This window comes from Macaca thibetana, chromosome 3 (genome assembly GCF_024542745.1).
Source record: "Macaca thibetana thibetana isolate TM-01 chromosome 3, ASM2454274v1, whole genome shotgun sequence".
Taxonomy (NCBI): domain Eukaryota; kingdom Metazoa; phylum Chordata; class Mammalia; order Primates; family Cercopithecidae; genus Macaca; species Macaca thibetana.
Genome location: NC_065580.1, coordinates 118,738,388 through 118,764,745, shown reverse-complemented (window position 1 = coordinate 118,764,745; position 26,358 = coordinate 118,738,388). Strand labels below are relative to the sequence as shown.

The 26,358-nt window shown below is 36.9% G+C and overlaps 1 protein-coding gene across 4 annotated transcripts in view; it reads right to left on the bottom strand.

Annotated features, from left to right (window-relative positions):
• ABCA13 (ATP binding cassette subfamily A member 13) overlaps window positions 1–26,358 on the bottom strand; it is a 504,903-nt gene that overhangs the window by 49,976 nt on the left and 428,569 nt on the right. For all 4 annotated transcript variants that reach the window (XM_050785548.1, XM_050785549.1, XM_050785550.1 and 1 more), the window contains 2 exons: window positions 20,889–21,023; window positions 13,357–13,460 (listed from right to left, as the gene is read on the bottom strand). In XM_050785548.1, coding sequence (XP_050641505.1) covers window positions 13,357–13,460; window positions 20,889–21,023 — 239 coding nt within the window. The remainder of the gene's footprint in view (window positions 1–13,356; window positions 13,461–20,888; window positions 21,024–26,358) is intronic.

The window sequence follows — 26,358 nt, the reverse complement described above, 5'->3', positions numbered from 1 at the left end:
TGGAGAGGGCCCAGGCCAACCACATGTTCTTTGTCAACCCAGAGGCTGTCCACATGCCCATAGGAGAGACACAAAAGGAGCCAGTAAACTTAGGCTAACATGAAAATAGCCTGAACTTGGAATTTCTTCACTATCCACACACAGATACATTTGCAAAGAAAAAACCTTGTTGGTCTGAGGTGGTTGAGCACAACTTGTGCCCAGTCACTCACTAGCAACTAACCTATGCATAAACAGAGTAACCCCTATGAGCCGGTCTTAAAAAATGAGAAGAAATTTTAAAAAACGAGAACAAATTAAAAAAAAAAACAAACTGGCTGGGCATGGTGGCTTATGCCTGTAATCCCAGAACTTTGGGAAGCTGAAGTAGGAGGATCACCTGAGGTCAGGAGTTCAAGACCAGCCTGACCAACATGGTGAAACCCTGTCTCTACTAAAAATACAAAAATTAGCTGGGCATGGTGTGGGCACCTGTAATCCCAGCTACTTGGGAGGCTAAGGCAGGAGAATCACTTGAACCCACAAGGCAGACGTTGCAGTGATCTGAGATTGCACTGCTGTACTCCAGCCTGGGTGACAGAGTGAGATGGTCCAAAAATAAAAATAAAAAATAAAAAATGAGTAGAGGAATCGGTAGCCACTCACTAAAGGAGAAAGAGTTTTCATAGATTTATCTCAGGCAACTAAGTAAGACACAAACACAAGATAAACAAATAAACTTTTAAAAAATTGGCAATAATAACCACCATAGGGGAGGGAGAATCAGAATCCAGACCTGCTACAATTATCTAAAATGTCCAGTTTTCAATAAAAATCTATAAGGCATGCAAAGAAACAAGAAAGTTTCTCCCCATAATTGGGGAGGAAAAAGCAGTCAAAAGAAATTGTTTATAGGTATCCTCAGATTTAGAGGAAAAAGTTTAAATGCAGCTATTATAAACATCATCAAATAACTAATGAAAACCAACTTTAGAGAATTAAAGAGACAGCTGGCAAGATGGCTAAATAGGAACAGCTCCAGTCTGCAGCTCCCAGAGAGATTGACGCAGAAGGCGGGTGATTTCTGCATTTCCAACTGAGGTGCCCAGTTTATCTCACTGGGACTGGTTGGACAGTGGGTGCAGCCCACGGAGGGCCAGCTGAAGCAGGGTGGTGAGTTGCCTCAACCTTGAAAATGCAAGGGGTCGGGGGACTTCCCTTTCCTACCCAAAGGAAGCTGTGAGAGACTGTACTGGGAAGAACGGTGCACTCCGGCCCAGATGCTGCGCTTTTCCCATGATCTTTGCAACCAGCAGACCAGGAGATTTCCTCCAGTGCCTGGCACCTGGCTCAGTGGGTCCCACCCCCTACATAACCCAGCAAACTAAGATCCACGGGCTTGAAATTCTTGCTGCTAGCACAGCAGTCTAAGGTGGACCTGGGACACTCAAGTTTGGTTGGGGGAGGGGTGTCCACCATTGCTGAGGCTTGAGTAGACAGTTTTACCCTCAAAGTGTAAACAAAGCATTCATGAAGTTCAAACTGGGTGGAACCCACTGCAGCTCAGCAAGGCTGAATGTCTCTCTAGATTTCTCCTCTCTGGGCAGGGAATCTCTGAAAAATAGGCAGCAGCCTCTGTCAGGCACTTACAGATAAAACCCCCATCTCCCTGGGACAGAGTACCTGGGGGAAAGAGTGGCTGGGGATGCAGCTTCAGCAGGCTTAAACATCCCTGTATGACAGCTCTGAAGAGAGCAGCAGTGCTCCCAGAACAGTATTTGAGTTCTGATAAGGGACAGACTGCCTCCTCAGGTGGGTCCCTGACCCCTGTGTATCCTAACTGGGAGACACCTCCCAGTAGGCGCCAACAGACACCTCATATAGGAGAGCTCACGCTGGCATTTGGCAGGTGACCCTCTGGGATGAAGCTTCCAGAGGAAAGAACAGGCAGCAATCTTTGCTGTTCTGTAGCCTTCGCCGGTGACCCCCAGGCAAACAGGGTCTGGAGCAGATCTCCAGCAAACTCTGGCAGACCTGCAACAGAGGAGCCTGACTCTTGGAAAACTAACAAACAGAAAGGAATAGTATCAACATCAACAAAAAGCATGTCCACTCAGAGACCACATCCAAAGGTCACCAACATCAAAGACCAAAGGTAGATAAATCCATGAAGATGGGGAGAAACCAGAGCAAAAAGGCTGAAAATTCCAAAAACCAGAATGCCTGTTCTCTACCAAAGGATCACAACTCCTTGTCAGCAAAGGAACAAAACTGGATGGAGAATAAGTCTGATGAACTGACAGAAGTAGGCTTCAGAAGTTAGGTAATCACAAACTCCTATGAGCTAAAAGAGTATGTTCTAGCCCAATGCAAGGAAGCTAAGAACCTTGAAAAAAGACTAGACGAATTGCTAACTAAAATAACCAGTGTAGAGAAGAACATAAATGATCTGATGGAGCTGAACAAAACAGCAAGAGAACTTCATGAAGCATACACAAGTATCAGTAGCCAAATCAATCAAGCGGAAGAAAGGATATCAGAGACTGAAGATCAACTCAGTGAAACAAAACAAGAAGACAAGATTAGAGAAAAAGAGTGAAAAGAAACAAAAAAAGCCTCCACGAAACATGGGACTATGTGAAAAGACCAAATCTACATTTGATTGGTGTACCTGAAAGTGATTGGGAGAATGGAATCAAGTTGGGAAACACTCTTCAGGATATTATCCAGGAGAACTTCCACAACCTAGCAAGGCAGGCCAACATTCAAATTCAGGAAATAGAGAGAACACCACAAAGATATTCCTCAAGAAGACCAACCCAAGACACATAATCGTCAGATTCACCAACGTTGAAATGAAGGAAAAAATGTTAAGGGCAGCCAGAGAGAAAAGTCAGGTTACCCACAAAGGGAAGCCCATCATAGTAACAGTGGATCTCTCTGCAGAAACCCTACAAGCCAGAGAACATCACAAAAATATTCCTCGAGAAGACCAAACCCAAGACACATAATCATCAGATTCACCAAGGTTGAAATGAAGGAGAAAATGTTAAGGGCAGCCAGAGAGAAAAGTCGGGTTACCCACAAAGGGAAGCCCATCAGACTAACAGTGGGTATCTCAGCACAAACCCTACAAGCCAGAAGAGAATGGGGAACAATATTCAACATTCTTAAAGAAAGGAATTTTCAACCCAGAATTTCATATCCAGCTAAACAAAGCAAAGGAGAAGTAAAATCCTTTACAGACAAGCAAATGCTGAGAGATGTTGTCACCATCAGGCCTACCTTACAGAGCTCTTGAAGGAAGCACTAAGCATGTAAAGGAACAACTAGTATGAACCACTGAAAAAACATACCAAATTGTAAAGACCATCGACACTATAAAGAAACTGCATCAACTAACAGGCAAAATAACCAGCTAGCATCATAATGACAGGATCAAATTCACACATAACAATACTAACCTTAAATGTAAATGGGCTAAAAACCCCAATTAAAAGACACAGACTGGCAAATTGGATAAAGAGTCAAGACCCATGGTTGCGCTGTATTCAGGAGACCCATCTCATGTGCAAAGACACATATTGGCTTGAAATAAAGGGATGGAGGAATAAGCAAATGGAAAGCAAAAGAAATTAGGGATTGCAATCCTAGTCTCTGATAAAACAGAATTTAAACCAACAATGATCAAAAGAGACAAAGAAGGCCGTTACATAATGTCAAAGAGATCAATGCAACAAGAAGAGTTAACTATCCTAAATATTTATTCATGCAACACAGGAGCACCCAGATTCATAAAGTAAATTCTTAGAGACCTACAAAGAGACTTATACTCTCACACAATAATAGTAGCAGACTTTAACACCCTACTGTCAATATTAGACAGATCAATGAGACAGAAAATTAACAAGGCTATCCAAGACTTCAACTCAGTTCTGGACCAAGCAGACCGAATAGACATCTACAGAACTCCCCATCCCAAATCAACAGAAGATATATTCTTCTCAGTATCACATCACACTTATTCTAAAACTGACCACACAAAAGGAAATAAAACACTCCTCAGCAAATGCAAAAAATCAGAAGTCATAACAGTCTCTCAGACTACAGTGCAATCAAATTAGAACTCAGCATTAGGAAACTCACCCAAAACTGCACAACTACATGGAAACTGAACAACCTGCTGCTGAATGACTACTGAGTAAATAACGAAATTAAGGCAGAAATAAAAATGTTCTTTGAAACCAATGGGAACAAAGGCATAGCATACCAGAATCCCTGGGATACATTTAAAGCAGCGTGTACAGGGAAATTTATAGCACTAAATGCCCACAAAAGAAAGCCAAAAAGATCTAAAATTGACACCCTAACATCACAATTAAAGGAACTAGAGAAGCAAGAGCAAACAAATTCAAAAGCCAGCAAACAAGAAATAACTAAGATCAGAGCAGAACTGAAGGAGAGAGAGAAACAACACATCCTTCCAAAAATCAATGAAACCAGGAGCTGGCTTTTTGAAAACATCAACAAAATAGATAGACTACTAGCCAGACTAATAAAGAAGAAAAGGGAGAAGAATCAAACAGACACAATAAAAGATGATAAAGGGGATATCACCACCAATCCCACAGAAATACAAACTACCATCAGAGAATACTATAAACACCTCTATGCAAATAAACTAGAAAATCTAGAAGAAATGGAGAAATTACTGAAATAATATACACCCTCCAAAGACTAAACCAGAAAGAAGTCGAATCCTTGAATAGACCAATAACAAGTTCTGAAATTGAGGCAGTAATTAATAGCCTACCAACCAAAAAAGTCCAGGGCCAGACAAATTCACAGCCAAATTTTACCAGCAGTACAGAGAGGAGCTGGTACCATTCCTTCTGAAACTATTCCAATCAATAGAAAAAGAGGGAATCCTCCTTAACTCATTTATGAGGTCAGCATCATCCTGATACCAAAACCTGGCCGAGACACAACAAAAAAAGAAAATTTTAGGCCAATATCCCTGATAAACATCGATGCAAAAATCCTCAATAAAATGCTGGCAAACCAAATCCATTAGCACATCAAAAAGCTTATCCACTACTATCAAGTTGGCTTCATCCCTGGGATGCAAATCTGGTTCAAAATACACAAATCAATATATGTAATCCATCACATATACAGAACCAAGAACAACAACAAAAAAAAAACACTCATGATTATCTCAATAGACGCAGAAAAGGCCTTTGACAAAATTCAACAGCACTTCATGCTAAAAACTCTTAATAAACTAGGTATTGATGGAATGTATTGCAAAATAATAAGATTATTTATGACAAACTCACAGGCAATATCATACTGAATGGGCAAAAGCTGGAAGCATTCCCTTTGAAAACTGGCACAAGATGAGGATGCCCTCTCTCAATACTCTTATTCAACATAGTATTGGAAGTTCTGGCCAGGGCTATCAGGCAAGAGAAAGAAAGGGTATTCAATTAGGAAAAGAGGAAGTCAAATTGTCCCTGTTTGCAGATGACATGATTGTATATTTAGAAAATCCCATCATCTCAACCCTAAATATCCTTAAGCTCAGAAGCAACTCCAGAAAAGTCTCAGGATACAAACTCAATGTGCAAAAATTACAAGCATTCCTATACACCAATAGCAGACAAAGAGAGTCAAATCATGAGTCAACTCACATTCACAATTGCTACAAAGAGAATAAAATAAGTAGGAATCCAACTTACAAGGAATGTGAAGGACCTCTTCAAGGAGAACTACAAACCACTGCTCAAGGAAATAAGAGAGGACACAATCAAATGGAAAAACATTCCATTCTCATGGACAGGAAGAATCAATCTCGTGAAAATGGCCATACTGTCCAAAATAATTTATAGATTCAATGCTATCCCCATCAAGCTACCATTGACTTCCTTCAAAGAATTGGAAAAACAAGACTACTTTAAATTTCATATGGAACCAAAAAAGAGCCCACATAGCCAAGACAATCTTAAACAAAAAGAACAAAGCTGGAGGCATCAAGCTACCTGACTTCAAACTATATTACAAAGCTAGAGTAACAAAAACAGCATGGTACTGGTACCAAAACAGATATATAGACCAATGGAACAGAACAGAAGCCTCGGAAATAACACTACACATCTACAACCATCTGATCTTTGACAAACCTGACAAAAACAAGCAATGGGGAAAGAATTCCCTATTTAATAAATGGTGTTGGGAAAACTGGGTAGCCATATACATAAAGCTGAAACTGGATCCCTTCCTTACACCTTATACAAAAATTAACTCAAGATGGATTAAAGACTTAAATGTAAGACCTAAAACCATAAAAACCCTAGAAGAAAACCTAGGCAATACCATTCACAACATAGGCATGGGCAAAGACTTCATGACTAACACACCAAAAACAATGGCAACAAAATCCAAAATTGACAAATGGAATCTAATTAAATGAAAGAGCTTCTGCACAGTAAAAGAAACTATCATCAGAGTGATCAGGCAACCTACAGAATGGGAGAAAAATTTTGCAATCTATCATCTGACAAAGGGCTAATATCCAGAATCTACAAAGAACTTAAACAAATTTACAAGAAAAAAAAATCAATAAGTGGGCAAAGGATATAAACAGACACTTCTCAAAAGAAGACATTTATGCAGCCAACAAACATGAAAAAAGTTCATCATCACTGGTCATTACAGAAATGCAAATCAAAACCACAATGAGATGCCATCTCATGCCAGTGAGAATGGCGATCATTATAACGTCAGAAAACAACAGATGCTGGAGAGGATGTGGAGAAATAGGAATGCTTTTACACTGTTGGTGGTGAGTGTAAAATAGTTCAACCATTGTGGAAGACAGTGTGGCAATTCCTCAAGGATCTAGAGCTAGAAATACCATTTGACCCAGCAATCCCATTACTAGGTATATACCCAAAGGATTATAAATCATTCTACTATAAAGACACATGCACACATATGTATTGAGGGACTATTCACAATAGCAAAGACTTTGAACCAACCCAAATGCCCATCAATGATAGACTGGATAAAGAAAATGTGGTACATATACACTATGGAATATTATCCAGCCATAAAAAAGGATGAATTCATGTCCTTTGCAGGGACATGAATGAAGTTGGAAATCATCATTCTCAGCAAAGTAACACAGGAACAGAAAACCAAACACAGCATGCTCTCACTCATAAGTGGGTGTTGAACAATGAGGACACATGGACACAGGGAGGGGAGCATCACACACAAGGGCCTGTTGGGGGGCAGGGAGGCTGTGTGAGGGACAGCATTAGGAGAAATACCTAATATAGATGACAAGTTGATGGGTGCAGCAAACCACCATGGAACATGTATACCTATGTAACAGACCTGCCCGTTCTTCACATGTACCCCAGAACTTTAAGAATTAAAAAAAAAAGAAAAAAGAATTAAAGAAAGTGTGACAACAAAATCAGTAAATAGGGATTCTGAAGAAGGGGATAAAAAATATAAAAAAGAACCAAAAATAAATATTTCAGTTAAAGATTACAAGAAATTAAATGAAAACTTCACTAGAGGAGTCAATACCAGATTCAAAATGGCAGAGGAATCAGTGAACACATAGATCAATAAAGATTATCCAATCCAAAAATGGAGAAAAACAAGACTAAAAAAATGACCAAGAACTCAGAGTTGTGCGATAACATCAGAGTTTCAATATACATGCAATGGAAGACCAAAAGAAAAGGAAAGATAGATAGGGCCAGAAAAACTATCTGAGTAAATAATAGCCAAAATTTTCTCACATTTTTCATATGGACAGATAAGCGTCAGAAATGACAATTGCATATGGATTACTATTTAAGACTGTGTATATCTTTTTTCATATATTTTCTTATCTTCTTTAAAAATTCAAAATTGTGTAAAGTGAAACTTATAATGCGCTTTATTGGATTTAGAGCATATAAAATGTAATGTATATGGTAATAATAACAAAAAGGAAAACGGAAGAAATAGAGCCATATTAGGGCAAGATTACAATACTTTTCCAGAATTAAGTTAGCATCAAGATGCTAATTAAGCTAGCATCAAGATGTATACTATCATCCTTAGACTAGCCAGTAAGAACATAATTTAAAAAATAGATAAGACATCAAATACAGAATACTTCAAATTACTCATTTAATATATAAGACTGTCAAGTAGAAACAGAGATACAAGAAACACAGGAGACATTATATAAAAAATAGCAAAACAGTCAATGTTACTTCAACCATATCAATAATTACATTAAATGTGGAATAGTTTAAACACCTCACACAAAAGGTAGACATTGTCAGATTGGGAAAAAAAAAAATATCCAACTATACACAATCTATAGGAAACACTCCTTCTATTCAAAGACACAAATTATTTGAAAGTAAAAGAATATGAAAAGATATACCATACAAACATTATCCAAGAGACAGAAGCAATGGCTATTTTAAGAAACAAAATAGACTTTAAGCTAAAACATACTGCTAGAGTGAAAAAGAGACATTTCATAATGATAAGAAAGTCAAAATATGAGTATGATAGCAGTTAAGAATGCATATTCACTAACTACACAGATTCCAAATATATGCAGCAAAAACTGACAGAATTTAAAGAAGGAAAAGAAAAATATAACAATTATACTTGAAGATTTCAGTATCTTATTTTCAGTAATTGATAGTATACCCAGGGAAATATCCACAAGAATACAGAATACTTAAACAACACTGTCAAAGCTAACTTGCTGTGTATACAATATTCCATCCAAATACTATAGAATACATTTTCCTTTGCATAGACAATTCTCTAGGATAAACCACATGTTAAGCCTGGAGTAAAAAACTGCAGCATATTGGCTAAATCCAGCCTGCCACAATTTTGTGGGGGATAGGGGGAGAGGAATAAATAAAGTTTTATTGGAATACAACCCACAATTATGCATTTACCTAATGCTGGGGGAAGCTTTCACACTATAACAGTGGAGTTGGATGCTGCAGTACACACCATGTGACTTGCAAACCAAATATATATATAATGGGGTTTTATTAAAAAAAAAAAAAAAAACTATAACCCCTCTGGTAGGCCATTAAAAAGTCCTAACAAATTTAAAAGGATGAAAATCATACAACATATTTTATCTAATTACAACAGAGTTAAATCAGAAATGAATAACAGAAAAAAAATCTTAAAAATCTCCAAGTATTTGAAAATGGAATAACACTTCTAAGTAAACTAAGGGTCAAAGAAGTAATCACAAGAGAAACTGAAAGATATTTCAAGAGAATGAAAAATTTTGTAATATAAGGAAAAAGCTGAAGGAATAACACTTACTGTTTTCAAAACTTAACGGAAAACAACCATAATCAACATGATATTATTGGGCAAGAAAATAGGCATCATATCAATGGATAATAATTGAGAGTCCAAAAATAAATCACATAATAAATAATACAATAAAGGTGCTATGACAATTCAGTGGGATAAAAGATCATCTTTTCAAGGAAGAGTGCTGAAGTAATTGGATATTAACATGCATAAAAGTGAATTTATATCCTTTTCTCATATTATACACAAAATTTAGCTTTAAATAGATCAAATACTTAAATATAAGAGCTAAAATCCTACAATTTTTAGAAAAAAAAGATAGAAGAAAATCTCTAGGACTTCACTTGAACCAATAGTTCTTAGATGAGACACCAAAAGCACAAACCATATAAAAATAAATCAATAAACTGAATGTAATCAATATTTAAAATGTTTGCACTTTCAAAGACAATGGAAAAATGGAAAGACATTAACAAAATGGAAAGACAGCCATAGACTGGAAATACATATGTGCAAATCATTTATCCAGCAAGGGACTTCTATTCAGAATATAGGAATATCTGCTACATAAAAAGAACTATTACAATTCAAAAATAATAGATAAAAAACAATTAAAAAATAAAGGCTCCTTACAAAAATTAACATACTCTTACCATCCGATCCAGCAATCACATTCCTTGGTATTTACCCAAAGGAGTTGAAAATATGTTCACACAAAAAACTGCACACAGATCCTTAAGCAGCTTTTTTCAAAACTGTGAAAACTTGGAAGCAACCAAGATGTGGTTCAGCAGATGAGCGGATAAATAAGCTGTAGTACATCCCGATAGTGGAATATGACTCAGGATTGAAATGAAATGAGCTATCAAGCCACGAGAAGACATGGGAGAAACTTAATGCAAAAAGTCAATCTGAAAAGACTACATACTATATGATTCCAACTATATGGCACTGTGGAAAAGGTAAAACTATGGAGATAGTAAAACGATGAGTGGTTACCAGGGGTTAGGCAAGAGAGATGAATAGGCGGAACACAGAAAATTTTTAGGGCCGAGAAACAATTCTGTCTGATACTATAATAGTGGTTTCTTATTAGATATTTGTCCAAACCCGTAAAATGTCCAATACCAAGAGTGACCCCTATGTAAACTGGATTGGGGTGGTGATGTGCTGTCAATGTAGGCTGATCAATTTTACTAAATGTATCACTCTGGTGCTGTATGTTGATAATAGGGGAGGATATGCATGTGTGAAGGCAAGGAGGGAGTTTAAAAAATCTCTGTACCTTCCTCTCAATTTTGCAGTGAATCTAAAACTATTCTAAAGTATAAAGCCATTTTTAAAAAAAGGAGGATGGAGGAGATATTGGAATAGATATTTCACTAAAGAATTAATACAAATAACTATTAGGCACATGAAAAGATTCTAACAGCATTAGTCCTTAGGAAAAGGTGAATTAAAACCCAACTTCACTAGGATGCCTATAATCATAAAAGACAGACAGTAGTGACAAGGGTGTGGAATAAAGAAGACTCATCATTGTTGCTGGGAACACATACTGATAAGGCCAATTTGGGAAATCACTCTGCAGTTTCTTAAAGTGTCAAATACAACTTACTATTCAACCTAGCAACTTGACTCAGAAAAATAAAAAAAAATTAAAACATGTCTATACCTACAAAGACATTTATATGACTGCTCACAACATGTTATTCATAATAGCAAAACACTGGAAACAACCCAACTGCTCATCAACCGGTGAATGGATAAACAGAAGAGGTATAGCTATAAAATGGGATACTGTTCAAAATGAAAAGGAGCACGGTATTGACACAAAACGCAATGGATAGACTTTAAAAGTGTTACAGTAAATTAAAAAAAAGAGTCAGAGGCAGCAGACTACTGATTATATGATTCAGTTAATGAAATATCCGTATAAAGCAAATTTACGTAGACAGAAAGCCATCAATGTTTTCCTAGGTGGAGGTTTTGAATGCTATTTTTTTTTTTTTGAGACGCAGTCTCACTCTGTCACCCAGGCTGGAGTGCAGTGGCACAATCTCGGCTCACTGCAACCTCCACCTCCCAGGTTCATGCCATTCTCCTGCCTCAGCCTCCTGAGTAGCTGGGACTACAGGCGCCCGCCACCACGCCCAGCTAATTTTTTTGTATTTTTAGTAGAGGCAGGTTTCACCGTGTTAGCCAGGATGGTCTTGATCTCCTGACCTCGAGATCTGCCCACCTCAGCCTCCCAAAGTGCTGGGATTACAGGTGTGAACTACCCCGCCTGGCCTTGAATGCTAATTTAAGTGAAAATAAGCATGAGAAAATTTGGGGGCAGGTGCCAGAAATGTTCTAAGACTTATTTATGGTACCATTTGCAGAAGTCTATAAATTTACAAAAGAATCATAGAATTCCATACTTACAGTGGTTAAGTTATATGAAATGTAAATTACACTTCAGAAAATGATATTTAAAAAAACAACAGTGTAAAGTTTAGTCTGGCAGTGAAAATTGGGGAATGTTAAGCAATATAGACAAACCTATCAGTGAATGATTTTTTTAAAAAAAGAAAGAGCCCAAAGATAGAAAATTGAAAAGAAAAGTCTACTTTGACATGAAGCAATGTGAGAAATGTGTGAATGGCTGATTTATTCACAATACATTGGCTTTGCAGCCACTAATACTTGTTACAGGAAATGGCTGTAAGATTTATGTATAATAGGATTAGGCATGCTGAGTTATAGCATTTAATAGTATTTTTACATAAACTAATAATGCTGCCAGTAATCAGCAAAGTCTTCTGAGGTCCTCTCAGAAATCTCACATTTCAAATGATAGGGCTAGCTTTATATCACTTCTGGTAACAAGAGCTGGGGTACTCAAGCATAGACTGAAAGATTTAGACTGTTGGGAAGCAAGTTTCCATGGGTCCCTTGTGTTCCTACATGTCTTGCCACCAATTGCGAGAATATAAGGCCCTAACTGCTCTTTACCTGCGCCATTTCTCAAAGTTGTGCTTGCAGCAAACAACCATTGAAGAAGCGACACCTCCTCCCAAACCAAGAGCTGGCTTCCTTATTAGATGTTATAAGGTGGTAATTTCACTAGATTTGGCATTCCTCTCCTATGTGTGCAGGCATCCATTAGTCCAGTAGAAACTGGGGTTTAGGGAACCAGCGAGAAACCATGCTGACACTCCGGCTACTGTTTTTGCTGTGAGCAATAAAGTATTTCATCTCCGACCCAGAAGTCTCATTTCTTGTGTCAACATCCGTAAAACTGTATCAAGCTAAATTTGCCAGCTTGCAAAAGGGCAAAATGTCAGATCTTTGGCAACTCTTGACATCTGGACAGTATATTTTACTTAAGCATAAAGACAAAACAAGTCTAAACGTTAAAGACTGGTCTTTATTACATCATTAGGATTTGTATTAGTTAAATTACATTGCTCACTTCCCATAAGTAGGTTTTATAAAATCTGTATTTGTAATTCTGTGTGGCCTAGAACAGTGTATTAGAAAATTAAAAAGAAGTCAATGGTTTTGAAATCTAATTACAAACTTAATTCTGTGATAAAGAAAATGTTAAACCAGATTCAGTAACCTGTTTAGTATTTTAGTTCAGCTAATTCTACCCGCTGAAATAAGAGGCCTTGGATGGAAAGGATCTGAAAGATCCTTCAGGAAGACCTGAAAACAGTAGTCTAGCACTCATCCTTGAACAGTAGCAATGGATGAGGCAAGAATATCGTCTTTGGACACAGAATACTAGGTTCAAATTCTAGCTCTGCCACCCGTTTGCTATGTAAACTTGGTTATATAACGTAATCCCTCATGGTTTCAGTCTCAATTTATACAATAAGGGCTAACAATAATATCACCATTACTGTGCTGTAAAGATTAAGAAATGTCTATGTTAGCACTGTGCAGGGGCCTAAATGCACTTCTTAACCTTTGTTACTCAGTCTTACTCAGGAAATGGCTACAAGAGAAACTGGAGCTCACCTGTGGGAGGTCAGCACTGCAGCACAGCCTTCCCTAACCTCCTTCATTATTGTTTGCCATAGGTACCGCTTAGAGCAGGGATCCATCCCAGAGCTGGGTTCATCCTGAAGGAAAGGCAATACAGAGTAATCAGCATTTGAAAAACACAAACAGAAATATACACAACGACATGGGAGGCCAGATCCCAGGTGAAAGAAAAATCTCTGCTCTGGCTCTAACAGGCACTTCTCCAATTGGTTTTGTTACACTCTGCTCAACAAAGCCAGAATGATAGGGGAACGTGAGAGAGCAATGAGTGACTCCTCCAGCCACACAGCATGCTACCCAAGAGTCCCACTTCTTTCTCACCTCATCCAGAGTAATTCAAAGAAGAGATCAAAATTATATATATATATAAAAGAACCAAATAGAAATACTGGAGCAGAAATATAAAAAGAAATAAAAAATATGATAGAGAATGCCAAAAGCACATTTGATCAAGCAGATTAAAAACAAATCTGTGAACTTGAAGGCAGATTATTTGAAATTATCCAGCCAAGGAAAATTAAAAAAAAAAAAAAAAGAATTAAGAAGAACAAAGAAAGCCTAACAGGTTTATGGCACATTATCCAGAGACCTAACTTTTACAATATGAGATTTACAAAATAAAAAAAGGTGAGAAAAAGGGGCAGCCGAATGCTTATTAAATAAATAGTGGCTGAAACATTCCCAAATTTGGATAAAGAGAAAGACATTTGAACACTGAGATATATGAAGCTTAAAAGTTCCCAAATAGCTTCAACCCAACAAATTATTCACTGAGATACACAATAATCAAACTGTCAAAAATGAAAAGCAGAATTTTCACAGCAACAAGAGAAAAAAAAAAAAGGTTCATCACATACATGAACAAGATTATCAGTGGATTTTTCAGAAGAAATCTTCAGGACAGGGAAAGAGTAGGCCAATGAAAGAAAAAAATCCTACCAAATCAAAAATACTTTGCCTACTTTACCCAGCAAAGCTGCTCCTCAGAAATAAAAAAAAGAAAAAGAATTTCCCAAACAAAAGCTGAAAGAGTTCATTTACACAATACCTGTCTTAAAAGAAAAATGCTAATGGGGGTTCTTTAAAATAAAATAAAAGGATTCTAATTAGCAACATGAAATTATAAAACTCACAGTAAAGTTAAGTATATAGCCAAATTCAGCATACTTTAATGCTTTAATGTTGGTGTGTAAATCACTTATAACTGTAATATTCAGATTAAAAGACAAAAAAGTATTAAAAATAACTATAGCTAATATAATTTTTAATGGAAACACAATATAAAGAGCTGCAAATTGTGACATCTAAAACATAAAATGAGATGGCTGGAAGTAAAAGTGTAGTTTTTTTAAATGTGACATAAGTTCAGTTACTATCAGGTTAAAAATAGACTTTTGTAACTATAAGATGTTTTATATAGATACTTAGTAACCACAAATAAAAAACCTACAGTGGATGCACACACACACGCGCACACACACACATACACATAAGAAAAAAAAAACAGAGAAATGAATCAAAGCATACCAACATACCAACACACAAAAAAGTTATCAAATTAAAAGAAAAACAGTAATAAAGGAAAAAAAGAATAAATAGCTTTAAAAATAGCCAGAAAACAATTAACAAAATGTCAAGAATATGTTCTTACCTATTAATAATTATATTAACTGTAAATAGACAGCATTTGCCAATCAAAAGGCATAAAGTGAATGAAAGGATAAAAACCAAGATCCAACCTTATGCTGTTTGCAAGAGACTTAGTACAGTTTTTTTGATACACATAGACTGAGTGTGAAACAATAGGTAAAGATACTCCAAGCAAATGATGACCCAGAGGGCATGTTTATCTATATTTATGTCAAACAAAATATGCTTTAAGTCAAAAACTGTAAAAAGAGAAAAATACAATAATAAAATGGTCAATTTATTATAAAATGATAAAAGAGTAATTATAAATAGATATGCACTGAATATGAGAGTAGCTATATATGTAATGCAAATATTAACAGAACTGAAAGGAGTAAAAGACGTAACTACAATAATAATAGGGAGTTCAAGGCTCCACTTTCAGTGATACATTGATTAACCAGACAGTAAATCAATAAGGAAACAAGTACTTGAACTACACTTTAGACCAAATGAACCTAACAGCCATACACAGAACATTCCATCCAACGACAGCAGAATACACATTCTTCTCCAGCACACATAAAATACTCTCCAGGAGAGACCATATATTAGGCCACAGAACAAGTCTACACAATTTTTAAAAATTGAAATCATATCCAGTATCATTTCAGACCAACATGGTATGACACTAGAAATTAATAAGGAGGAAAACTGAGAAATCCACAAATACATGTAAATTAACAATATGTTCCTGAACAACCAATGGGCCAAAAGTGAAATTAAAAAGAAAATTTTAAAAAATACATGTATCTTGAGACAAATGAAAATGGAAACAAAACAAAACTTATGGGATGAGGTAAAAGCAGGTTTGAGGAATAAGTCATCAACATTAAGAAAAAAGAAAGATTTCAAATAAATATCCTACCTTTGCAATTGAAGAAATTGGATAAAGAAATGAACTAAGCCCAAAGTTAGCAGAAGTAAGAAAAGAATAAAAGGCCATACATCATAAGCCCACAACTAACATCATATTCAACAGTGTAAAGCTAAAAACTTCGAATCTAAGAAGAACAAGACAAGGATGCCCACTCTAGCCACTTTTACTCAGCATAATACTAGAAGTCCTACCAGAGCAATTAGTCAAGACAAAGAACAGGCATCCAAATCAAAAACGAATAAGTAAAATCATCTTTCCAAAAGCACGATCTAATATACAGAAAACACTACAGACTCCACCAAAAAATCCATTAGAATTAATAAACAAATTCAATAAAGTCATATGATACAAAATCAACATACAAATATCAATTTTGCTTCCATAAAATAGCAGTGGGTTATCAGAAAAGGAAATTTTAGACAATTTCATTTACAGTAAGATCAAAATGAACAAAATACTTAGGAATAATTTTAACAAAGGAAGTGAAAGATCTGTATACTGAAATCTATAACATTTTGATTAAAGAAATTGAAGACAAATAAATGGAGAGCTATCCATGTACATGGATTGAAAGAATTAATATTTTAAAATGTCCATATTACCCAAAGCGATCGACAGACTCAGTGCTATTCCTACAATTCCATTGTCATTTTTTCACAGAAATAGAAAACCAGAATACCGAAATTTATTTAAAGAAAAACAACAACAACAACAAAAGACCACAAATAGCTAAAGAAATTAAGCAAGAAGAACAGTGCTAGAGGCCTCACATTTCCTATTTTCAAACTATACTACTATGCTATCGTAATTTAAAAAGTATGGTACTTGTATAAAAACAGAAATACAGATTCATAGAAAAGAATAGACAGTACAGAAATAAACCCACACACATATAGTCAATCTTTGACAAATACACCAAAATTAAAACTAGGAAAAGGACAGTCTCTTCAATATATGGCTTTGGGAAAACTGAGTATCTACATACAAAAAATTAAAACTGGGTTCTTATCTTACACCATACACAAAAATCAACTGAGCATGTATTAAAGATTTAAACATAAGATCAGAAACCAAGAAACTTGTAGGAAAAAAAAAGAAAAAAGAAAAGAAAAGCTCCTTGACATTGGTCTTGGCAATGTTTTGTTTGTTTTTTGGATATGAGACCAAAAGCAGAGAAAACAGAAGCAAACATAGAGTGGTACTATTTCAAATGAAAAGAGTTTCTGCACAAGAAAGGAAAATACCAACAAAGCAGGCAAACTACAGAGGGGAATAAAATGTTTGCAGCCATATATCCAATAAGGGGTTACATCCTATATATGGAATTCATAAAGCTAAATAGCAAAATAATAATAATTAAAAATAGACAAAAAACTTGAACAGACTTTTCTCAAAAGAAGACATGCAAATGGCCAATAGGTATATGAAAAGATGGTCAACATTATTAATAATCAGGGAAATGTAAATAAAAACGACAATGAGATATCACCTTGTACTCGTTAGAATAGCTATTGTTAAAAGGACAGAAGATAACCAGCAATGGCAAGGATTCGGAAAAAAGTGAGCCCTTATACACAATTGGTGGGAATGTAAATGTACACACATTGTGAAAAACAGTGTGGAAGTTCCTCTACAAATTAAAAATACTACTACCACCTGATCCAGTAATCTCACATCTGTGTGTGTATCCAAAGGAAATAAAATCAATATCTGGAAGCGTATCTGGAAGTACTATATTCATGACAACATTATTTACAAAAGTCAAGATATAGAAACAACCTAAGCATCCCTAAGTGTATAAATGGGAAAAGAAAATGTGTATCTCTCTCTCTCTCTCTCTCTCTCTCTCTCCCCCCCCCCCCCATTTCCTTGTCTCTCTCTCTCTCTCTCTCTCTCTCTCTCTCTCTCTCTCTTTCTCTCTCTCTTCTCTGGGTGTATATGTGTGTAATGAAATATTATTCTGCTTGAAAAATAAGGAAATCCTTCCATTTTCAACAACATAAGTGAATCTGGAGGACTTATGCCAAGCATAAAGTGAAATAAGCCATGCATGGAAAAACACTACTTCTTAATGAAATATTAAAAAGTTGAACACATAGGAAGAGACAGTAGAAAGGTGCCAGGCTGTGGAAATGGGGAGATACTTGTCAAAGGGCAGAAAATTTCAGTTATACAGGACAAACAAGTTCTGGAGACCTAATATACAGCATATAGGGCTGCTATAGTTTGGATGTTTCGTCCTCTACATAATTCATGTTAAAACTCAATCCCTAATGAAACAATATTGAGAAGTGTGACCACTGGGAGGTGAACGAGTTTATAAGGTTTAGTGACCTTATAAAAGCACCTGATGAAGGACCTTCACCTCTTTTTGGCCTTCTGACTTTTGCCTTATGAGGACACGTATTCCTCCCCTCTGGAGGGCACAGGGTTCAGGTATTCATCTTGGAAGCAGGGTTGGCACCTTCGGCAGGCACCTGCACCTGGCAGTACCTTGATCTTGGACTTCCCAGACTCCAAAACTCAAATGTCTGCTCTCTGTTCTTCATAAATTATCCAGTCTGCTATAGCAGCACAGTGGACTAAGAGAAGGACTGTAGGTAACGATGCTGTATTACATATTTGAAATTTGTTAACAGGGTAGATATTAAGTGTTCTCATCACACCCAGGGAAAACAATGGCAATTATATGACATCATCAATATGTTAATTAGTTTGATTGTAGTCATCACATCAGAATATTTATGTATATCAAAACACATGTTGAATTCATTAAATATATACCATTTTTATTAATTATACCTCCATAAAACTGGGAGGTGGGGAATTGGGCTATATTTTCATGCCAGGTTGGTTCTCCTTCATGATCTGGCTAGGTAAGCCAACCTTGATGTTTATAAAATGAATTTTCAACCTCCATAAAATTTCAGAATGATATGCCCTAGGAAGACATATGATAGCAGAAAAAGGCTTCATTTATTTAGCAACATCAAATAAATTGATATTTCTTAGAACTTGAAGCTTTCTCCTTCAATAGACACCAAAGCATTTCTTATATGAACCAATTCTAGAGAAATCTTGCCAAACTGTAAGATATATTTCTGTGCTTTTATTAGCCAGGGAGTACTAAACACATATTTCTTAAGAGCTTAGGGTCATAAACTTCCCCAAAGAAAGAAACAGATGGGAAGCAGTAGGGGTGGGGGGAGAAGCACTGAACAGAAAAATAAATATCTAGTCTTTTCTGCAAATCAAGCAATATATGTGTACTAGCTATAAAAATAAGTAAATAAAAGGTGTGATCATGCAATGCTCAGCATGAGAGTTGGATGTGTAATTTACGTTTTCCTGATTCCCTCCTTGATGTCAGCTCTGAGAGTCACTTCTAGTCTCTCTGTTGAGAACTCCAAAGGACCGGCAACAAATCTCTTTAACCTATTGCTCTGAACAGTAACCATCATCATAGTCACAAATAGTTACTGCGGTTTACCATCTGCTGGACACTGGGCTAGATGCTTAATGTAGTTTATTTTATTTACTGCTTTCAATGACTCCATGAGACAGACATTATAATCGGGACAATTTTCAGATGAGAAGGAAGCAGGCACAGAACATACAAGGCCAAGTGTTGGGCGGCTGCAGAAGCAAAATTCAATGCTTGTCAGTCAGACTCCGGAGTCCCCACCTTGACCACTGTGCCACAGGTTTGGGCATCCACGGAAAGCTGAGAGCAAGGATGTACCAAAGAAAAGTATGTCAGGGTCTGCAGTGAACCAGGTCATGGCTATAGAGCATCGGCCCCTTCATCCAACTGAGGAGATGCATTGTGAGGGGCTAGGCATAGGGAAATTCCACAGAAAGTAATGAACGCCCACATATTGTTAACTACTCAACATAATCCCACCTTGTGTTGAAAATAAAATGCAATTTGTGAACTTCAGGATTGTGCAAATGGTAGTTTTTATTATCAGATTCCGGAATATGAAACTATACAATGGTCCAGGAATTTGGATATTGCAAAAGCAAATTTATGGCACCTAAAAAGAATATTCAAGTGAGTTTCCAGGAAACAACCAGCAAATGATGAGACCATTTTCTAACACAGACCTTCTCAATTCCCATTTGCTATCCCACTGAAAGGGCGTATTCATTTGATGAAGAAAGATAGAAAAAAAGGAATCTGTTTTGTTTTCCATACTTTTTGACACCCCTCAGACTCTCTACTGGTGTGAAGTCCAAAGATGCACTCTAGTGATTAGAATCCAATTTATGGCATGTAACAATAGCCTTTATTAATTCTTTCAATGGCATTACTTGCATTAACAATTATAGCTGTTTTATGAAATGCAAGACAATTAACTCCATTTCTTGACAAATGTTGCCTCCAATTAATGCTTTGATTCATTCAAATCAAATTAATTGCAGTTCCCAGACTGATTACAGACCACCTTGTCTCAAGACCATTGCATATACTCTACCCTCTTGCTGGAGTTTTCTTCCTACTCTCAACATCATAGCCAGCCTTCACTCTCAACACCCATCTTCAAGATTCACCATGACAGGTGTCACTACTGCTGTGATAAACATACAGCTACACAGAGAAAAAGACATCAAAGCAATATTCTAGAGGAAAATATAATGGGTTTCAGATTACAGATGAATTCTAATAATCTTTTAAAACACTGTTTTAATGTTAAAATTTTATAGAATTTTCAGTTTGACGAATATGAGTGAATCTAGCAAAAGGTAAGTGTTTTATTTCTGCAAAATTCAAACGATGTTTGGGAAATGTTGGCTTATGGCAAAACAGTTTACTAGTTTGTAGAACCAGCTTTGCAAGTTCTAAAGTTACTTCCCAGAAAAACTCTTAAAATCAGTTTATAAATCAATATGCAATATGTGTCTTATTCCAAGACATTGACATTCCTCTACTCACCAATAAAAGAATGTCAGGTTTCCCCAGCAGGGCCAGGGCTGTAGAGAGTTTCCGCTTGGTTCCCCCACTGTAGGTGGCCACAGGTTTGTCCGCATGGGCTTCGAGGTGTAAGCGCCTGATGAGATCTCCAGCAACCTGGAAGAGAGGGATGTGCATGTGCACACCAGCATTCACCAAAGTGCCCACCAGAAACCTGGTCTCAGTCCTCACTCCTGCTTCTCCCTCCCACTAACCCTGCTCATCTTCACACATACAATCAAGTACATCTCCTGAAACATCCCCCTTCACCATACAGGCAGTAATTGAGAGTGAACAGGTGGGAGTTTTCTGTGGCTGGAGACATCTAAGTGACGGTCAAAATAATCACATCTAGAGTTCAGGGAGCAGGGTGGGCAAGAAACACACTCGAGGTTGGAGGTCCAGATAAATACCCACGTTAAGGTGAGCAGAGACGGGAATGCCAAAAAGAAAACTGAGAAGGAAATAAATAGGAATGAAACTAATGGAAAGAGGTGTCAAAACTTAAAGGGAGAAGACAACCGAAGTAGAACACTTTCTTTATTATTTTAGATTCCGGGTGTCTATGTGCAGGTTTGTTACATGGGTATATTGTGTGATGCTGAGGTTTGGGCTTCTAATGATCCATCACCCAAGTAGTGAGCGTGGAACCCAACAGGTAGTTCTTCACCCCTTGTCTCATGCCCTACCTCCACACTTTTGGATTTCCACGTGTCTACTGCTGCCATGTTTGTGTCCATGTGCACCCAATGTTAAGCTCTCCCCTATAAATAAGAGCACATGTATTTGGTTTTGTGTTCCTGTGTTAATTTGCTTAGGATGATGCCTCCAGCTGCATCCACGCTGCTGCAAAGGATGTGATTTTGTTCGTTTTTATGGCTGGAGGGAATTTTCAATATTAACACAAGGAAAGAAATAACCCTTTCACATTGAGAAGCCACTGTTAATGTTTGCAAACTCAGAGTTTGGTTTATAAAGTAACTAGAGGTGGGGAGGGGAATGGGAAATGTTTCTTATTTGCAACTGCTGAAAACCACTTTGCCAAGTCCCAAGGATGGTGGCAGCATTTGTCAAACCTCACCCCCCCACCCCAGGCACAGGAGAGTTCAGACCGTACTCAAAAGCCTGGGGTTCACAGCTTCTTTATTCTTCCCTGCTTTCCACCCTGCCAGCTTGTCCCACATCCTAGAAGGCCCAGCCCATATCTCTCATCAGAAAAAGTAATTGTCACTTCTTCTGTGTGTTGTATGTGTCACCTCTTCTGTGCATTATGTGTCTATAGAATGCTTCTATTTAGCATTTCCCACTGTAATTTGTACCACACTACATTTTCTGTTTCCAGTCTGTCTCCTATGCTGGATTAATTCTTCTTGGGGTCCAAGGTAAGCAACTTTTTCGTTTCCAACTTAGCATAATTTAAAAATGTTGCAAACAATTTTATTTAACTCTTATGACCATAGAAGTATTAATATAGATTCATTTTTTAGATATCATCATTTAGCCAAATTGACCAAGGTCATATTTTAATTCAAATTTAGGAGAAGAGGGAAAACTTCCTTAGGACTAAAAAGATGGGTTAATAATTGTGCATCCCAAATAACTAAATAAATATAAACCAATGTGTATACTCTTTTTGACAAGTGCATAAAAGTTAGGATAATAACAGGATAATGAAGGATAATGAAGCATTAAGAACCTCTACAAATATTAGGATAATCATTACGTCCCCCAATAAAATCTTTCAACAGAAATTGTTATATGGCTTTACTTGTACAACTTCAAAATATATTGCAGATGAATGAAGAGGGTCAAGGACTGGTCTTATGGTGAAATAGTATAATTCTAGGAAATGCAGATTTCCAGGCCCCAAAGATACATAAAGATGAAATATTTAATCTCCTCCTATCTGCCTAAGAAAATCTTATCAAGGGCAGTAGTTGGTCTTATTGAAAGTAAAGTCATTTTCCCCAGAATATTTTATATGAATCATCCTTTTTCCTGGCTCCATTCAGACCAATTATTTCAATTATCACAAGTTGAATAAAAATTCACTTAAGTGAATTCTAAAATATCAAGACAAAACATTTTATTCCTCACAAGCAAACCCACACAAATATTAAGAGAAGGGTCATATAAATGAAGAAATATAAATGCCTGGCATTTCAGGAATTAAAGAGATAATAGAAGTAGTAATGTAGCTTCATCCAAATTTTTCTCAGAAAAGAATGGCCAGGAAGCATAAATCAGTGGTAGATAAACACTCATAATGAGAGATGAAGGAAGGAAACCAGGGAGGCTTCCTGGAAAAGGAGGCACACGTCCCCATAAAAGAGAAGAAAACTAAGAGCATTATAGACCCTGTTAGAAAGCTTTATCTGTCGGGAAAAAGCCAATGCAGTCCTTACTTAATGTCATCTATATGTTCTTGGAGACTGCTTTAACTGAATCAACATTTAATGAAACCAGTTTTACCATAAGCTGATTGGTAGAAACAAAAGTTCCTATGTCATATGTCTGGTCACAAAAACATCTCCAAACTTCTAAATAAAAATAACTACTTCTAAGAGCAAACACTGAAATAAATGTGAGCTACACATACATTTGTGAAAGATTAACAAAAACATGATTTACCCAATTATTCCAGTTCAGGGTTGAGGGTGGTCAGAGTCTATGCTGGAAGCTCAGGGCACCAGGCAGTAACAGCCCTGGACAGCATTCCATTCTATCACAGGGTGCACTCACATGTCCACATGTACTCACCCACATGGACTCAATTTAGACACACCAAAGAAACTAATGTACACAGCTTTGGGACATGACAGAAAACAAGTGTACCTGGATAAAACGTACGTAGCCATGGGGAGAGCGTGCAAACTCCTCTCCGACAGCAGTCCTGGCAGAAAATCAATTTTATTTTTCCCATCATTGTAATGAAACAATGTTGAACTAAACAACATTATTTGGAGACCTGCTGTACTAACAGTGGTGAGGCTGGCAAAAATGACAAATTGTGAAGTCGATTTTTTTTTGGTTATTTTTAGACCTATAAATATTACAAGAAAAAGAGAATGAAAATATGTGTGTGTGTGCATGTATTAGAAAGAAATTTTTAGTTACTCTCATCTATATTATTCAAAGATTAGCAATACATAAATGAAAGCTGATAAACTGACAAACGAAATAAAAAAATAATAATATAAGCACTTGGTTCTGGAGAAATGCACCTGAGAATATAAGTTACATTTTGAATAAACTTGCCAAATTATTACTGCACATTTTTATGAAGTTAGGAAACATATGTCATGTTTTCCCAGTTTCACAAAAGGTTAAATATTGCAGCCTGCAAATTCTGGATTGGTTAACCATAGGAAAGATTCCAGAGTATACAGGAACAAATGTATTAGTTTGATCCAATGTTTTCTGAATGTCATGTTGTCAGAAAATAACTGAAAATAGCCTAATAAGAAGTATTTTGCTGTAGTCTTTTCTGCACTCAGCAATACTGTCAAAGTAATGGCAAAAGCAATGCCTTAGCAATCTCGGTTGGCAAAATACTGCCTAAAATCCCAAAATGTCAAAAGTTCACAGAATCTCTCTCTGCAGTTTGGTATTTTTCTCTCATGAAGCTCTAGAAATTGTACCATATTTAAGGCAAGTTACTGGAATGCATTTGTTTTGGGATGCTTTCTTTTGGGGATGTATTCGTTTTGGGATGAATCCCAATGGGATATGCACTGGGATGCATAGATCCAGTGCTTATTCATGTTTGGCACATAGTAGGACTTCTATAAACATCACTGGAGCCAAAATAAATTGCCCTGAGATTCACACATACATCTGCTGGACTCCAAAGCCAAAATGTTTCCACTAGCACGCATAATGGCCAGGTCAACATTTTCTGTGAGATTAAAGATCAAAACAAGTAGTAAAGTAGGGAAAGGAAACCAAGGATTTCAGATGGAAATGTTTATCCTGGCCCTTCCTCTGAAGATGACCTCCTGTCCCCATTCCTACTATCTTATAACTTCTAGCTCCTTCTAGCTCAACTGACTGTGTGAATGGAAGAAAACTTAAAGATAAAAGTCATGCCGTTAGAGAAGACAGGGGGAAGCAAGACACAGTAGGGATATTCCCTGGTAGGCATGTGCAGGTATTAACAAAACTAAGATGATGAGGGGCCATGCCTCTTCTATACCAGGGAAAACTAACACGCAGAATTTGCCAAATCTCTTCCCATTTAGAAGTATTGCTTGTTCGTTATGGTATGACACTACCTTTAAAACTACCTAGCATGATGGACTCTTACACATTTTCTCTAGCATCCCAGACTGTGTAGCCCTCATCTCTTGCATCATCTGGTAATAACCAAGTGATATAACTTGATATAACATGTTATACAAGGTTCATTAAATTCAGGCTCAAATATGCACACTGCACAAAACTGTGCAGTGTAAATCATGGGAAAATTGAAAATCATGACGTTAACTTGCCGAACCTAAATTCAAGCTTTATAAAGTGGCATCTTATTCTTACCTCATCAAATTTTTGAAAGGTTGGGGAAGTGAGCAATTTGACCATACATAGAAATGACCAGCAAGTGGAGCACAGGTGGGTGGCTCAGCCACAGCATAGGCTCTGAGGGTGCCAGGGAGGGAGGAGAGGGGACTGTAAGGCTGAATAAAGGAGCCTCCCAGCAAGCACAGAGGGTCTTCCACTTAGAATCAGAGAACATACAATGGTGGCTGTCCACGTTACAATGAAAATAGATGGCAGCCTGAAGAAAACAACTAAGGTGAGCGGCAGATGTGTCTAAAGATTACCCCCATATCTATGAGTTCTGAAAGACTCATGAGGCGCACATGTTGAGCCCAACTCCAGCCCAGTGGAAAGCCAGGCAGCAGGAGGAGTTCCATGTTAGAGAAGTCATGCACTAACCCCACACAGTTTCCACTTCTTTGGCCACCCCAGGGGTATAAAAATAAGACTGAACTGTTAATACACCAAGAATTCCATCTTATAGAACTAACAACCTGGATAAAATAAATGTCAGAGTAATGTCTTAGTCAAGAACTTGTACCCTGGAGCTGGTTTATATGGTTTCAAAGCAAAACCTTGCCAAATACTAGCCATGTGAATGTGGCCAAATGGCCGAATTTCTCTGGTGTCTCAGTTTTCCTGTGTCTCTGTGTCTCAATTAAACTGTGTCTAATTTCTCAGTTTGTAAAATGAGAATAAGCATCTACTTCATATGGTTGCTGTAAAATACTTAGAACGGTACCTGACATGGAATAAATACTGAAAGATAAAACTACTGTTTTCCATTATTTTATAATAATTCTTTCTGGACACCTTGTGATAAGCACCTCAGAATGGATATGCCTGTTCTATAACTTAAATATCCCCCAAATACATAGAAGAGAGAATTTTTTTCCAGAAAAGGAGCTAACTCCTT